At 37.0% G+C, this 18,022-nt stretch overlaps 1 protein-coding gene across 7 annotated transcripts in view; it reads left to right on the forward strand.

Moving 5' to 3' along the window:
- ATXN2 (ataxin 2) overlaps positions 1–18,022 on the forward strand; it is a 94,809-nt gene that overhangs the window by 42,788 nt on the left and 33,999 nt on the right. For 6 of the 7 annotated variants that reach the window (XM_070399299.1, XM_070399293.1, XM_070399294.1 and 3 more), the window contains 8 exons: positions 1,648–1,739; positions 2,188–2,385; positions 3,772–3,950; positions 5,820–6,029; positions 8,567–8,749; positions 11,380–11,577; positions 11,971–12,078; positions 12,570–12,640. In XM_070399299.1, the coding sequence (XP_070255400.1) occupies positions 1,648–1,739; positions 2,188–2,385; positions 3,772–3,950; positions 5,820–6,029; positions 8,567–8,749; positions 11,380–11,577; positions 11,971–12,078; positions 12,570–12,640 (1,239 nt within the window). The remainder of the gene's footprint in view (positions 1–1,647; positions 1,740–2,187; positions 2,386–3,771; positions 3,951–5,819; positions 6,030–8,566; positions 8,750–11,379; positions 11,578–11,970; positions 12,079–12,569; positions 12,641–18,022) is intronic. The other variant, XM_070399298.1, reaches the window with a different exon arrangement.

Genomic DNA, 18,022 nt, shown 5'->3' on the forward strand with positions numbered 1-18,022 from the left:
AACTACTTAAGGAATTTTAAAGCCTTCACAAGTAACTGATTTTCTGTCCATGTTAGGCCTAAGGAGTTGCTTTAGTGGTGGAATTACATTATAGTTTTGTTTTTAAATATATTTTTGTTGATTTCAGAGAGGAAGGGAGAAGGATAGAGAGAGAGAAATATCAATGATGAGAGAGAATCATGGATCGTCTCCCTCTTGCATGCCCCCTACTGGGGATCGAGTCTGCAACCTGGGCATGTGCCCTTGGCCGGAATCAAACCTGGGACCCTTCAGTCCTCAGGCCAACACTCTGTCCACTGAGCCAAACCGGCTAGGGCTACATTATAGTTTTATCTGAAGTAACGCAGAGAACCAAGGTCGATGGGTGATCTTAGAGGCAAGCTTTAGTGTTGAAGTTGCCATGGACATTGCTTGGATGATTCTGTGTTCTCTCTTCTGAGATGGATAATGATTATGGACTGTATTTTGGTCTTTCCACCAGTCAGGCCTTTAAAAGGAGTTGAGACAATAGAGAAGTGATTGATTACCTAGACATTAATATTTACCAGTGAAGATTCTTGCCGCCACTGCCCCTGATGGATTAATTCTTATGGATTAAAAAATGTAGTTTAGCCCTGACCAGGTAGCTCAGTTGGTTAGAGCATTGTCTCGATATGCCAAGTTCGATCCCAGTCAAGGCACATACAAGAATCAACCAAATAAATGCATAAATAATTGGAACAACAAATTGACGTTTCTCTCTCTCTCTCCCCTCCCCTTTCTCTCCCCCCTCCTCCCTCTTTCCTGCCTCCTGTTCCCCCCTTCCTCTGTCTCTAAAAGTCAATAAATAGAAAAAAAAATTTTAAGTATGTAGTTTAGCTTTAGAGAATGGTAGTTTTCTCATAGGATTGTAGAGTTGTCTATACTGAGGTTACAGGTTAGGGCACCAAGGCCTAGAATTTCATTGCTGAGGACCATAGCTACTAATGGCAAAGCTGGTTCTAAAACCTAGCTTTTGTGACTTTGTCCAGTGGTTGCCTGTTTATTCTGTCATGCTGCCTTCCCTTTGAGCCTCTGCCCTCCCAAAGGGAGGGGAGAATGGCAGGGAACTGGTACCCTGCTCCACCTGTAAGTAGTGATGCAGCAGGGAAAGCTTTGGCTTCTCCCTTTCTTCCTCCAAAACACTGAAAATCTTTTTGGCTGTCAAAAAACACCCCTTGTCCCGCACAGACCTGATGATCAGTCAAGATTTCCAGTACATACCCTCTAGAACAGCAGTCGCCAATCAGTGGTCCGCAAACCACTGGTGGTCGTGAGGTCCGAAAGGTTGGCGACTGCTGCTTTAGAAAGATGGCTGTTAGGAAGTAGGGAAAGGAGAGAATCCTGACCTAAGGGGGCTCATGTTTTATGAAGTAACTGAAATGTTCTAAATTTTTATTAATAACCTGTCAAATAATTGTTTTATATAGTTATTTACCAACTTGTAGGGGGCTGATGTACAAGAAAAGTTTTTCCTTAAAACATTTCTAAAGGAAAATTTTGCCTATTAATTTTCTAGATTGTGCTAGTATAGTAGGATAGATATTGTTAATGCAGATATTGATTGTAACTGAACTAAAGAAGACAAATACTTTGTCATTTTGAAAAATGAGCTTCATTTTCTTCTAGTCTAATGGATGGGATCCCAATGATATGTTTCGATATAATGAAGAAAATTATGGTGTAGTGTCTACATATGATAGCAGTTTATCTTCATATACGTAAGTTTAAAAAGTTTGCTTTTACTTTAATGCATTTGTCTTTGGTTATCAATTTAAATTATGATGTTGAATAAATTCTGTTGCTTTTAAATTAAACAATTCTGTGAAAGCATTATCTATTACTTCCTAAGCTGATAAATTCCCATTAAAACAGGGAATACACATAGTTTACATATACTCTAAATGTATGCTCTATAAACATTTTATAAACTGAATTAGCAAGTCTAGTAGTTATGGGGAATAATCAATTTAACTGGTTTTGGAAATGTTATATTCCTTTAGGGAAAAGATAACATAATTCAAGTTTTGATTTCCAGTAAATATATCACCGTAACTCTCTTACGGTTTTACCAGAATTTCAAACTCTAAACTCCCTTAATAGTTGATTGTGACAGTTATATAAACTATGACTTTACTCACTTTGCTTTTTGTTTTCCTCATGTTTCAGGGTGCCCTTAGAAAGGGATAATTCAGAAGAATTTTTAAAACGAGAAGCAAGAGCAAACCAATTAGCAGAAGAAATTGAATCAAGTGCCCAGTACAAAGCCCGGGTAGCCCTGGAAAATGATGATAGGAGCGAAGAAGAAAAATACACAGCAGTTCAGAGAAATTCCAGTGAACGTGAGAGTCACAGCATAAACACTAGGTATTTAAAGGAAATCATGATGCAGTATTTTGGATACACCATTCAAGGTCTGTGTGAGAAGGTGTATTATTATTATTATATTTCATCTTCCTTTAATGTAGCTTAGGTAGGAAATGCAAATGGAATTGCTTTAAGGTTCTACTAGAGAAAAGATTATAGAAATCTTAGAAAGTATTTTTAGAGGATCAGCTTTCTGTTGTCAAGTGTTGGATATACAGCGATGAGTAAGCCAAGGTCTGAAAGAGCTCATTTAGATGAGCGGTGTGTTCAAAGTACTAGGGACGTTCAGAGTGAGGAGGAACTAGCATAGCCTGTAGGGTCAGAGGGGGTGACATTTTGTGATAGCATAGTAGATCTGTTGGCCACTCAGAGAAATAGAAGAATTCCTCACATGGTGAAAAGATATGTGGAAGAACCCCACCACATATCTGAGGAAAAGGCCAGTTGTTTCATGTGTGTATGATACAGGGTGAGTGTTGAGGGTGCAGGGGTGGCCACTGGTGATACGAACTGAGGTAGTGAAGGGCTTCACATGTCACATTAAAAGAGCACCTTGCAGGCAGGGGATGATGTGAAGGAACTCTGGGACACTGAGAACTGACTGAACCATGGAGACCAGTTAGTGTTGCAGTAGTTCAAGAGTGAGAACTTGGTAACCAACTAGACCAGGGCTAGCAATAGAAAGGTTAGAAAAACCAGGGGTGACTGAGGTTTATTTGATAACTAAGTGGGCTGGTGGTTGTACTGGTAATGGAGACAGAAAACATGGAGCAGGTTTGAGGGGAGATATAATGAGTCTATCTGCAGTTTATTGTATTTGAGGGCTTCACGGATCTTCCATTCATCTATCCACACGTGTTGAAAAGCACCTGCTGTATATTTGGCAGCGTAAGCTTTGCATCCCGTTCCACCACGCTCCTAGCTGAGAGTCTGGTGATTTGAATGAAAGTGTACAGTGGGAGATGCTGAGACTGGGACTGGCAGGGGAACTTGGGATTCATCAGCATTGTTGATATTAAAGTCATGAAAACCTTGAGTAGGCACAGAGAGAAGAGATCTCAGAAAACAAAGAGAAAGCCAAGGAAGAACAAAGTTTCAGGAAGGTAGACTATGCTTAATAGAGTCAGCCATGAAGAGGCAGAGTAGATTAGAATGAACACATGTCTGTTAAACTTTGCTGAGGAGGGAAAATCTGAGGGAAATGAAAGGCGGGAGCTAGAACTCAGAGTAAATTGGAAGCAAAGGGTTTCTGGGAGTGGGGCAGTTTGGTTTAGTGTTTAACCTTTTTATAAGAAGAATTCCCTTCTGCCTAAATTACTTTTAGGTATGTTTTATTGGCCTGGTTCCTATTAGGATAAAGTCATTTAGAGGATCTCTCATTTTCAGGGAAAATAAATATATTCCTCCTGGACAAAGAAATAGAGAAGTCATGTCCTGGGGAAGTGGGCGACAGAATTCACCGCGTATGGGCCAGCCTGGACCGGGCTCCATGGCATCAAGATCCACTTCTCACACATCAGATTTCAACCCGAATTCTGGTTCAGACCAAAGAGTAGTTAACGGAGGCAAGTATTTTGACCAAATTTGTCAATGTTATTGATCAAATATATCGCTTTCTAAATAATTACAAGTAACATAATGATAAGAATGTGCACACCTTAATTTTTGTGGAGTTGTTTTAACTTTAAAAAATTATTTAAATTTACCTTTGTGGATATCAAATTAGTAAAGTTAGTATAAGTAATTGGAATACATTTAGCATAATGAGAAATACTCACGTATTAAGATAAAGTGCTAAATTTAACCAAAGACATTCACTTGGCAAAAACAAAAAACAAACAAAAAACACTCCACATATAAAGAAATTGGAAACTGGGTAGGTTCTCAATTTTAAAAACACTGGATGATAAAGTTATTTACACAAAATTTAAATGGAAAATCCTATTCTGTGTGAAACACTCAGTGGTTAATATAGATTCATTTTCACTTACTGTTTGCTTATATATTTATATTCTGCTTATTTCAAGAAAATATTTGAGGTGACTTGACAAGACATGACCAACAGTCATGTGAAGAAGGTGACGAATGAAATGTGCTTTGAAACAACCAAAACAACTCTTAGTGTAAAGATGGCTATTGTAGTTTAGCTTAAGTAAAAGAAACTTGGATCTTTAGTAGGAAGAGATACTTCTACTCTACCTCTAAGTCTAGATTGAATATAGCTCATAGGTCATGGATCTTTAATATAAGTCTGGTATACTAGACAGCAGTACCATAGACAGTATGGAAATATAGTAATTAATAATACTTACGGGGGGAAGTGGGCAATCCATTTTAGGTATCTAAGTTTGGAAAGTTAGGAGGAAAAATAGAGAACACTAAGTTTCCAATTTCATTTTATTGAGTCTTTCTCCAGAATTCCTCTCCAAATGAACACTCTTGAGTATTTTGTATACTTAGTATTGGGGGTGAAATTTCTTTGCTCACTGAGTAAAGAATTTCAGTTGTTCATGAACAGAATTTCCAAAGTAAAAAACCTGAAGGGGCTGGGAAATGTATGATACTCAAGTGTGTGGCAGCCTGTGGAGAGGAGACCTGGACTGTTTGCTAAGATGAAGGTAAGTGATATGCTATGTTTACATGTTAGCTGTATTTTGACCTGTGCATATCCATCAGTGTCAGTTATTTGGTAATGACTGCTCTGTAGTTGTATTGTTCATTAAGCAGTTTCTTAGATGAGTTAATTATCTTTAGATAAGTAAAGCTGCATAATTATACAGAAGGTCCCCCTTTTCCTTATTTGATAAGATTAAAATGTTTTTTGAGAAGGCAATGAATGTTAATCTTTGTCACTCCTATGACTGTAGAAAATAGTGGAAGTAATGTTTTATTTCTACTTGAATGAACTTGCTTAATGAGATTTCAGACTGAAGTTTATGTTCAAGTATAAACTAGATGAAAATCAGGAATGGTTATGAGAAACCAGCATTTTTAATGGGATTTTATAGTTGATGCTTATTTTCATTATGTTTCAAAAGCTAAAACTAATGTAAATGTTATTCCTGAGTTTTCTGATTTATTGTGTGAAATTATATGTTATACTTCTTTTATCTACTTACTGAGAAACAGTTGTAGAAGTAGGATTAATAGGCAAAGTCTTAACTGTCTTCTTCAGTAGTATGTGTAGATCCTAATTAACCCTTTGGGAACGTGTGTTCATTTAAACAGATTAACTTTAAGGAGGTTAAAGTAAAATGTGAATTTATGTCAGTTTAAGTTATGCTAAAACTTATCACAAATCAAATGACTGTCCTCAAAGGGTTAAAATGTACAAGAAATCATTTTTGTCATTTTACTTTTTTTTTCTGTTTACTTTTTTCCCTCATTTTTTTCTTTAGTTTTTATACTTTCCTTCATATCATTTGTTCTGTCAGGTGTTCCCTGGCCATCGCCTTGCCCATCTCCTTCCTCTCGCCCACCTTCTCGCTACCAGTCAGGTCCCAACTCTCTTCCACCTCGGGCAGCCACCCCTACACGGCCGCCCTCCAGGCCCCCCTCGCGGCCATCCAGACCCCCGTCTCACCCCTCTGCTCATGGTTCTCCAGCTCCTGTCTCTACTATGCCTAAACGCATGTCTTCAGAAGGTACAATACCACAATTTGTTCATGTTTTTGTTTGTCTTTGTTTAACTCCTGTGTGAGTTTATAATTAGAAAAGTTTCCTCTTCATTATTTGATAACCTATAATTTCCGTGTTTTAACTTTAGTTTATTAAAACTATTTCTATTAACCTTTTATTCATTAGAGAGAAATTTGATAAAATGCTGTGTGAAGCTATGAACTATCCTGAATTGTAAGAAGGGGGATTATCTCTGCCTGGGAATGATGCTCCTTTACAGCCCCAGCAGGTCTGCCCAGGGCCTCCCCATACGATGATTAATGGCGAACAATGAACTCCACCCAGTCTTGGACTTACTGTAGAGCCTATCATTTTATAGCTCCTTGGCCAAGGTATTAGTGAACCTACCTGTTGGCCGTAGGCAGGAGTGATGATTTAGGGATATTTTTTGAGAGGGACATTCCATATAGCTGCCTTTTTGTGTCAACCCTTAGATTACAATAGTGTTTGGTTTTATGTTTGGGGAATTTAAAAAAATTAGCTTTGCAATATTTTATAATGAAAGTACTTGAATCTGGAAGAAGTTCTGGATCTAAAGTAAAATTGTTAATAAAAACCATATCTGAATTTTAATCTTCAGGGTTTTGTTTTTTATTTATTTTTGCCCTTGTAGGAAAAAAGAATATAATTCTCAGTCAATATGTGATGCTAATTTGCCATTGCTACACATCAAATATATGGATGTGTTGTAGAAAGGTCACATTTTAACTTAAATGCAGTGCATAAATTTTTGACTGATAATGTCCTTTTGATCAAATGTTTTTTATCTGATTCGTTCATTAAAATTGCCTTGTATTAGCTTCTGTTGAGACTGATATGGTTTTCTGGTGTAAAGTGCTTCCCCGGAGAAAACTATGCTGCCTGCTTTTTAATAAATTGTTGCCCTCCAATCAGAGAGGTCCTGTGACCTTGACTACAGTGGCTAATCTTCAACAGCAGGTTGCGCTGATCTTCAAGGTGACTTCCTTACTCTGAAGTGCCTGTAATGGTGGCCACTAAACAAAAAGTTAAATTCTGTCAAAGTATTGTCAAAGGCCGTTGTTTAATTAAGTGATGTTGTTGTCATGACTATGTTGGGTAAACAGGATTCCTTAGTGAGAGTGAACGTCTACAGTGAGGTGCATGGGCTGCTTGTGGACTGACTGTTCGGGCAGAAATCACCTTCTGCATATTCGGGGATGCTGCATCTTAGGTTTCTTGTTAACTAATTGGAATTAAAAAACGTTTTTTAATCATGTAGGTAGGTGACAGTGAAGCATTTTTAAGTGTAAACTTCAAAATTAAAGCTATTAAATATAGTGGTTTTCTGTGCTTAATACAGGGGAGTATATTTTGTTTCTGTAAGTATTTGATATATTACCAAAAAGAATGAGTTTTTTTTTAAGTTGCAGTTTGATTTCATTGAGGCATGCCAACCTACTTTAGCAGTCTTTTTCTAAGAGATATAAAAAAATATGTAAAAATATGCAAATACCCAATTCTTAAATCATTCTGTGATAGAAGTCAATTATGTCTCCTGTTGAAAACTATAATATGTAAGATTAACATCCTTTTTAAGATTATATCCATGATTAAATTCCTGCCGAGGACACAAGCTAATTTGACATTATGCAAAGTTTGGCAGCAGGTGAGGTGAGGAGCCTGCGCTTTGACATGAAGGAGTTTTGCCAAGTGTTGGCACTGTCTGGCTTCTCTGATGAGAGCTGTTCTGTCCAGTTTTTACCTGTTTTGTTTGAAAGTACAGTAGACTTCTTTAGAAATGAAGTTAAGGGGGTAACAGAATTAATTATGTAGAATTTTGATAATTCATATCGTGCAAATTTCTTCCCCAAATGTCAATTATTCTGGTTTTAAAAGTCATGCCTTAACAGTAGGATTTTCAGCTCATAGCCTATTGAATGAGGAACTGCTTACTGGTGAGAACTGATTAAGGCATGAGTTGTAAAATTGATTACGATGGCAGAAGAGGTAGAGAAATTTAAGGAGGATATGTACATATATATTAATAATACAAAGATATATAGGGATTCCTAGTTTTTTAAAAAATATTTTTATAATTTTAGAAATAATATAGAAAATTTGAGGGAAAAGCTAAAAGTATATATGGTAAAATAAAAATTATAGCATCATGTAGCCATAACTTCTGTTAGCATTTTATATGTATATTTAAATGCTTATAAATAATGGATATAGGTTAAATTGCTAAAATCTTTGAAGAGTTATGACATCTTATTGTGTGATTTCTTACCATCAACTTCATCCCTCCCTTTCTTTAAAAATAAAGAGAAATAAAATAAAATTTATTTATAAAACTTTATAGCATTCTACAAAATAATCCTGAAAGAATACGGCCAAAAATATATATGCCCCCCCCCCCCCCCCCAACCATAGAAAAGAGAGAAAGAATCAGATGTGTGTGAATGGGGTGTTGTATGTATTTAGCAGAAAAGTTGTACTGATGGACATGGTGGCATTTATGTGATGTTCGCTCTTCCTTTCTTAGGGCCTCCAAGGATGTCCCCAAAGGCCCAGCGACACCCTCGAAATCACAGAGTTTCTGCTGGAAGGGGTTCCATTTCCAGTGGACTAGAATTTGTATCCCATACTCCACCGAGTGAAGCAGTGGCTCCTCCCACAGCAAGGACCAGTCCAGCAGGGGGCACATGGTCATCTGTGGTCAGCGGAGGTAGGTAACACGTGGATTAGAGCATGATGACAGTATTCATTTTGTAATTCTAAATGTAAAAAGGGCTGAGCTCAAGCTGTTTGAGGAAGTATATGTGTATATATTAAAAATGAAGTAACCAGGAATTGGAAAATGTATATATTCTGGGCTCTACAACTAACTCTCATCATATGTTAGAGCAAATCTGTGATCATTCTGAATTTCAGTGTCTCAGTGAGTAAAATTTTTGCCTAGTCTATTTATGGACTTTTGATGAGATTCATATGCTACTTATAAGTATGAATATACTTTTTATATATAAAGTACTGAAATATAAGTTAAGTACAGAATGTAATGCCGTTTGGAAGGACCATATTTCCTATCCTCTTAGTAGCTTGATTCATTCCACATACATTTATTTTGGGCTCACAGTGCTATGTGTTTCTATGGCGTCTGTATATGGCACTAACTACTGACTATACTTCCCTTACACGAAATATCAAACACACGAGAGGCCCAAGATTTATCTGTGACTAGCCTAAGGAATGTGCTGACAGCAGCTATGTATAAAAAGTACACCCGGTTTGGCTCAGTGGATAGAGCGTCGGCCTGCGGACTCAAGGGTCCCAGGTTCGATTCTGGTCAAGGACATGTACCTTGGTTGCAGGCACATCCCCAGTGGGGTGTGTGCAGGAGGCAGATGATCGATGTTTCTCTCTCATCGATGTTTCTAACTCTCTATCCCTCTCCCTTCCTCTCTGTAAAAATAAAATACATATTTTAAAAAAAAAAGTACACACACTTTGACTCGATCTTATAATTAAACTAAGACTGCTTTTTCTACTTATGTTTTGCTTTTTTTTTTTTTTTTTTTTTTTTAAATATATTTTATTGATTTTTTTACAGAGAGGAAGGGAGAGAGATAGAGAGTTAGAAACATCGATGAGAGAGGAACATCGACCAGCTGCCTCCTGCACATCTCCCACTGGGGATGTGCGCGCAACCCAGGTACATGCCCTTGACCGGAATCGAACCTGGGACCTTTCAGTCCGCAGGCCGACGCTCTATCCACTGAGCCAAACCAGTTTCGGCATGTTTTGCTTTCATGATAACTATAGAGAGGGCATGCAGTGATTGCGTATTTTGGTCACAATCTTATTTTAATCAATGCATCGAACCTTTAAAAGAAAAAATACCTTTAAGCTTTTAACAAACAAAAATATACCCAACTCTGTTAAATGTCTTTAGTTGATATACACTCTTAGCTTCATGAATGTGTAATTATATTGTAAATTCCTTTGCACTTTCTATTTTTTTCTTTGGTCTCCAATTATAAATAAATAACAATTCAATTAACAAAATAGAATTTCTAAAAATCTGTATTTCTCCATTTCTACCATTAATCACGTGACATATTCAGATGATCTGGAAATGAATTTTGAGAGTAAAGCATGATTACAGGAGTGAAAGAGTGAAAACATATTTGTTATAAATACATATAGGACAGTATAACAAGTTTGTTCTTTATAATAATTTAAAAAATTGCAAATGTTGAATAATAATTTCCCTCCATGACCCTTGTGACTTAAAGTAATGAACCTTTAATGTGAAGCAAATTGAACCATTTTCTCTATACCTTTGAATCTGAGCTCTACAAATGTGTTTATAATAGAATATGAAACCTAATTAGATACTTATTTTGAGGCTGTGCATATGAACCCTTGCTTGGGTTATCTTCCCCTCCTGGCTAAATTGAATCCCCGATTTCCTTAGTTACTGCAGAATGGATCTTGATGTGGCAAGAGAGAACATATAGGATTGGTTGCAAGCTGCTAAAAGGTGTTTGAGTTTGTTATTGGAACGAGAAATATATAAGCCTGCTTCTTAGGGATATATACACACACACATACACACACACACATACACACATACCTTTAAAAAAAATTTCTATTGATTTCAGAGAAGAAGGGAGAGAGAGAAAAACATCATGGATGAGAGAGAATCATCGATTGGCTGCCTCCTGCACACCCCATAATGGGGACTGAGCCCGCAACCAGGGCATGTGCCCTGACTGGGAATTGAACTGTAACCTCCTGGTTCATAGATCGATGCTCACAACTGAGCCACACCAGCCAGGCTACACACTTTTTTTTTTTAAAAAAAAGAAACTGTCTCACTTTTTAGTAGAGAATATTGCTATCTTTATTTTTTAAAGTGACATTTATCTTACCTTAGAAATCCAGTTTCTAACTTCATTTAAAATATTGCCTTTAGACTTAATATATTTAGTTAGAAGAAAAAACTACAGTTGTACTTAGTATATTCTCAATCATTACCATTTTTACTAAGACTTTGGAAAAGAAAAACGGTGATGGGATAGGGCAGTGGTCGGCACACTGCGGCCCCTTGAGTGTGGCTCTTCCACAAAATACCACGTGCGGGCACGCACGTACAGTGCGATTGAAACTTCGTGGCCACACTCAAGGGGCCAAAGGGCCGCATGTGGCTCGCGAGCCGCAGTTTGCCGACCACTGGGATAGGGTAATTGGGAATGGGGGTCAGATAGGACTATTGTTACCTAGATCTTAAGCTCTTTGACGAGGTGACATTTGAGCTAAGAATGTAATGGATAAGTTTTCTTTTTCTTCTAGTTCCAAGATTATCCCCCAAAACTCACAGACCCAGGTCTCCCAGACAGAACAGTATTGGAAATACTCCTAGTGGACCAGTTCTTGCTTCTCCCCAAGCTGGTATTATTCCCACGGAAGCTGTTGCTATGCCTGTTCCAGCTGCATCTCCCACGCCTGCCAGTCCTGCATCTAACAGAGCTGTCACCCCATCTATTGAGGGTATGTAAGAAAGGACAGGACCACCAATCCGTCCTGTTGTCTGCAGAGTGCAGCGTTACAGGTTGAACATTATACAAAAAATGGTATGCTTTATTCAAGGATAGGTATTTGTGTGTACATTTAAAGTTTCATGTAAATGAAGTTAGCTGTTTTAAGTAATACTGCTAATTTTATATGTTATTGTTGACTGTTTTTTGTTAAGAGAGTTAACGTTCTTGAGTAGTAAATATTAACAAAATTATTGATGTTTCATATGTCTGCAAAGGAGAAAAGCCTCTTTAAATGGAAATACTATTTTCCAAAAAAGTAGGAGACAAAATTTTTTGAATATTTTCCAATTTTACTTTTCTAACATTTACCTAACTTTGAATTTTTTAAAAAATTATTTTCTAGCTAAGGATTCCAGGCTTCAAGATCAGAGGCAGAACTCTCCTGCAGGGAATAAGGAGAACATGAAGCCCAATGAGACATCACCCAGCTTCTCAAAAGTTGAAAATAAAGGTGAGAGCTTTAAAAAGTCTTTAGGGAAAACTGTAGAAATAGAAAGGAGTATGTCTAGTCTCATGCTCAATATAGAGTATTTTTGTACAGCACTTTTTCTTAGTATTGTGCATATTTAAATGCATAATGTGACAAATGCTAAAGCCTATAATTGATGTATTAAAATTTTTATTATTTTGATAATAACTTATTTTCATTTAAAAAAAATATTTATTGATTTCAGAGAGGAAGGGAGAGGGAGAGAGTGATAGAAATAGCAATGAAGAATTAACTGTCCAGCTGCCTCCTGCACACCCCCGCTGGGGATCCAGCCCACAACCCAGGCATGTGCCCTGACCAGGAATCGAACCGTGACCTCCTGGTTCATAGGTCCATGCTCAACCATTAAGCCACACCAACCGGGCAAATTTATTTTAATTTCTAACATCCTATCCTAAAAGAATTTAAGTTAAAGATTAGAAATAAATCTGTAATCGTTACTAATTTTACAGGTATATCACCAGTTGTTTCCGAGCATAGAAAACAGATTGATGACTTAAAGAAATTTAAGAATGATTTTAGGGTAAGTGTTGCATTAGAATCTTAAAAAATAAATGTTAAACATTAAGAATTTTTATGTTATGTGTTTATAAAAATGGATTATATATACAACCACAAACATCGAACTGTGTGCATAAAAAGCTAAACCTTCTTAAAGTTGTCTTTGCCTATGCTTTAGGGTAGCTAAAATCATGAGATTTTTTAAGAACAATATAGATATAAGATGAAAGGGAATATAATTTGTAACATTCGAAGCTACCATAAGTTATTATTTGGTGTTCATTTGATTACTTGATTCACTGAAGAGCAGAGAAAGACCAAGGTGTTCATTATCTGATGTGATGTCAGATACCCTGCACTCTGGGGTGGTGATGTAGTTGCAGATTTACATTTTGTGCACAGATTCATTGTGGTAGCAATCTTTGATGGACTTGCTGAACATACTGTAATCTCACCCGGATAACTGTTTCATTCTTTTGCTCAATATTTACTAATACACTGTGCATATCAAGGTATATTTTGAGACCAACTCAAGAAATCACCCTGAAACTTAGCTTCTCAGTGGGAAAAAAATCTGATCAGCAGCCTTTCCCTCACTAAAGTCCTCCTGTGAACTATTCCTCAGCTGCACTCTCCTGTCAGAGGGAAGAGTATTTTTCCTGGACTCTTCTTTTTTATTTATTTAATGCCATAACTTTTTATTTCTTTTGCATTATGTATGAGTTCTCCAAACAGGATTTCTAGGTTAGGTTCCTATACACTTCTTTTCACTGCATATGAATAGATCTCTGAGCAACAGATACTATTTTTCATAATCTTCATTTTGTTAGCAATAGATATTCTTGCCCATTTGCTTTTGTTTCCTCCACATTATTTTTTACAGTCAGTCATTCAGTTCCTTCTTAGAGTACACTGCTTTGAGTTTATTAGGCTTTGAAGGAAAGAAATATTTTTGCTTTGAAGCATATAAGTGGGTATATTTTTGTAACAGTTTTATTGAGGTAAAAATTGACATACAGTTTAGCCATTTTAAAGAGTATAATTCAGTGGTTTTTAGTTTATTCACAGAGTTGTACAACCATTATAACATTCAATTTTAGAAGTTTCGTCATCCCAAAAAGAAGCCTCATACCTCTTAGCAGTCACTCCTCATTTGCTATCAAATACCGCTGTCCCCACAAGTCTTAAACAACTACTAATCTGTTTTTTGTCTCTATAGATTCCCCTATTCTGGATATTTTATATGAATGGAATCATACAGTATGTGGCCTTTTGTGACTGCCTTATTTCATTTAGCATAATGTTTTCAAGGTTCATTTATGTTGGAGTATCTATCAATACTTCATTCCTTTTTACAGTCTATCCATTACAGTGGATAGACTATGTTGTTGACCCATTCATTAATTGAGGTGTCGTTGGGTTGCTACCACTTTTTTACTATGAGTAATGCTGCTATGAACATTAGTGTACAGTTTTAGGGTGGACATATATTTTTATTTCTCTTGGGAGTGGAATTTCTGGGTCATACGGTAACTCTGTTTTTAACCTTTTGAGGAAAACTTCAGGCTGTTTGCCAAAGCAACTGTACTATTTTACATTTCCACCAGCAGCATATGTCACAGTCATAAAGATTTGCTCTCTTTTCATTTTTTTAAAATATATTTTTATTGAGTTCAGACAGGAATGGAGAAGGAGAGAAAGATAGAAACATCAATGATAAGGGAGAATCATTGATCAGCTGCCTCCTGCACGCCCCCTATTGGGGATTGAGCCTGCAGCCCAGCATGTGCCCTGACCATAATTGAATCCGGGACCCTTCAGTCCCCAGGCTGACGCTCTGTCCACTGAACCAAACTGGCTAGGGCTGCTCTCATTACTTATAAGAGCTGTGATTATTTTAAGTAAATTTTTTTGGGGGGGGTATTCTTTTGTTAAAAGTATATTTTATTTTATTTTTTTGTTATTTTCTTGTTGTTAATCCTTACCCTAGGATACTTTCTCCATTGATTTCCAGAGAGAGTGGAAGGGAGGGGGAGAGACAGAGTGAGAGAAACATTGATGTGAGAGAGGCACACCAATTGGTTGCCTCTCACACACACCTTACCGGGGATCTACAACCAAGGTACAAGTCACACCCAAGACCCTTCAGTCCGCAGGCCGACGATACAACCACTGAGCCAAACCAGCCAGGGCTTGAGTAAATTTTTTTATCTTGTGTGAAGTAGGACTCCAAATTCATTCTTTTGCATGTTGATATGACTTGTCCCAGCACCATCTGTTGAAAAGACATTTCATTGAATTGTACCCCTGTTGAAAATCTATTGACTGCAATTATGAAGGTTTGTTACTGGACTCCGTTCTCCACCATAGAGCTATGTCTATCTTTTATGCCAGTACCACACTGTCTCTGTAATATCTTCATTTAGTAGGAAACATTTTGTTATCAATTCACAACTTTCTGTAAATCTTTTTTAATACTTGACTCCTAAATTCCAGGTAGATAATAGCATTAAAACTCTATCTCTTTAGGATTTTTAGTTCTATTACTGTTTGGGGCCTGAGTAATCAAATTCATTAATAATTCTATTCAGATAAAATGTTATTGGCTTTACCTTTTTATTGAGTATTTATGTATCAGACACTGCTCTAGTGTTTATATGATAAACTTTTTATTGTCCTATCATCCCTTTGAAATACATCTTATTATTACCCTATGTATACATAGGAAACTGAGGCAAAGACAAGTTAAATAATTTCCCAGATTCTCATTGCTAGTAAAAGATAGGCCTGGCTGTCTGTGTGTTTGAGATTCCATCAATGCTTTGGGCAGTAGCTCATGCATAGTAATGTACTGCGTTGTTCAGCGAATGAATCATCAGACCCACCCTCATGACATGCAGTCCTTGAACTATGATGGTTCACAAAAATCTGGTCTTTCATTGATGGTTTTTTTTTCCTTTGAGAGCCAAAAGCAAAGGCACCTATAGTAAAAATAAGTAAGTTGGACTGCATTAAACTAAAAAGCTTTTCTGTACAGCAAAGGAAACCATCAATAAAATGAAAAGGCAACCTACTGAATGGAGAAAATATTTGTAAATCTGATAAGGAGTTAACTTCCAAAATATATACAGTACTCCCACAAGTCAAAGAAAAAAATTAATTTTTTAAAAATTAAAACATGGACATAGGACCAAAATAGAAATTTTTCCAAAGAAGACATACAGATAGATGGCTAACAGATCCATGAAAAAGTGCTCACCGTCAAAACCACAATAAGTCCCAATCGGCTGGACCCCAGCAGCGTCTGCCCCCTGGTGGTCAGTGCACGTCATTGTGAGTGGTTGAGCTGTCTTAGCATATCATTAGCATATTACACTTTGATTGGTTGAACAGACGACCGGACACTTAGCATATTAGGCTTTATTATATAGGATGGATGGACCTTGAGGGCATTGTGACAAGTGAAATAAGACAGAGAGAGACAAATACCATCTGATCTTACTTATGTGTGGAATTTTAAAAATAACAAAGCCCAAACTCATAGATAGGGATTGGTGGTTGCCAAAGGCAGGGGTCCTTCAAATTGGTGAAAGTGGTCTAAAGGTACAAACTTCTGGTTATAAAATAAATAAACCATGGAGGTGCAATGTACTGCATTGTGACCATAGTCAGTGCTGTTGTGTTGTATATTTGAAAATTGCTAGGAGAGAAGACCTTAAAAGTTTTCATAAGAAAAAAATGGTAACTGGTGATAGCTATTAACTAGACATACTGTGATTATTTCATAATACATTGGATCGTTATGTTGTACATCTAAAACTAATGCAATGCTACATGTCAATTATATCTGTTTTTAAAAAGTGGTTCTATTTTGGAGGGGGGAGAATCTGTTTTCCCTTAGGTTTATTATACTGTAGATAGGATATATGCCAGAATGCCCAAAAGCATGAATTGCGCCTTAGTTTTCCCATTTGTAAGATGTCAATAATAGTATCTATATCAAATAAGGCTGTTGTAACTACAGAATGAGTTTGTAGATAGTTCAGAACAGTGTCCAGCCCATAGTGAGAACTACAGATACGTTTACCTTCATACAAACAACAGAAGTCTTACTTTTGCCTTACTCAAAGACCTTTGTAATAAACTCTAGAGAAGTCTTCTCTAGTTCACAGTTGGTCTGTGTCACCACTATTTTTTTTTTTATATATTTTAATTAAATCTTTATTGTTCAGATTATTACATTTGTTCCTCTTTTTTCCCCCCATAACTCCCCTCCTTCCAGCTCCCACCCCACCCTCCACCCTCACTCCCCACCCACTGTGTTCATCCATAGGTGCATGATTTTTGTCCAGTCACTTCCCGCATCTCCCACACCCCTTTTCCCCCCAAGAATAGTCAGTCTATTCCCTTTCTATGTCCCTGATTCTATTATAATCACCAGTTCATTCTGTACATCAGGTTATTTATTCACTTGATTCTTAGATTCATTTGTTGATAGATGCATGTTTGTTGTTCATAATTTGTATCTTTACCTTTTTCTTCTTCTTCCTCTTCTTAAAGGATACCTTTCAGCATTTCATATAATACTGGTTTGGCGGTGATGAACTCCTTTAGCTTTTCCTTATCTGTGAAGCTCTTTATCTGACCTTCAATTCTGAATGATAGCTTTGCTGGATAAAGTAATCTTGGTTGTAGGTTCTTGGTATTCAGCACTTTGAATATTTCTTGCCATTCCCTTCTGGCCTGCAAAGTTTCTGTTGAGAAATCAGCTGACAGTCGTATGGGTATTCCCTTGTAGGTAATTGAGCCTCTTTCTCTTGCTGCTTTTAAGATTTTCTCTTTGTCTTTTGCTCTTGGCATTTTAATGATGATGTGTCTTGGTGTGGTCCTCTTTGGATTCCTTTTGTTTGGGGTTCTCTGCGCTTCTTGGACCTGTAAGTCCATTTCTTTCTCCAGATGGGGGAAGTTTTCTGCCATTATTTCTTGAAATAGGTTTTCAATATCTTGCTGTCTCTCATCTTCTGGCACTCCAATAATTCTGATATTAGACCGCTTAAAGCTGTCCCAGAGGCTCCTTACACTATCTTCACACTTTCGGATTCTTTTTTCATTTTGCTTTTCCAATTGGGTGTTTTTTGTCGAATCTTTGGTTTGATTATTGTACTCCTCTGGTCTGCTATTGGGTATAATATTCTTTATTTCAGTCCGTGTATGCTTACTTTCTAATTTCTTTATCGTAGCATCGAGGGTCTCATTAGTTTTCGTGAGGCTCTGCACAAATTTATGGCAAGCCCTCAAAATTGCGATTCTTAGCTCCATATCCTCCATTTCTGTCATGTTTTTTTGTCTCCGCATCTTTTATGCTTTCTTGGTGCACCCCCTTGTGGTCTCTGTGCGCAGTCTT

This window comes from Myotis yumanensis, unplaced genomic scaffold (genome assembly GCF_028538775.1).
Source record: "Myotis yumanensis isolate MYYU_CA2020_CCGP unplaced genomic scaffold, mMyoYum1.0.hap1 SCAF_19, whole genome shotgun sequence".
Taxonomy (NCBI): Eukaryota; Metazoa; Chordata; class Mammalia; order Chiroptera; family Vespertilionidae; genus Myotis; species Myotis yumanensis.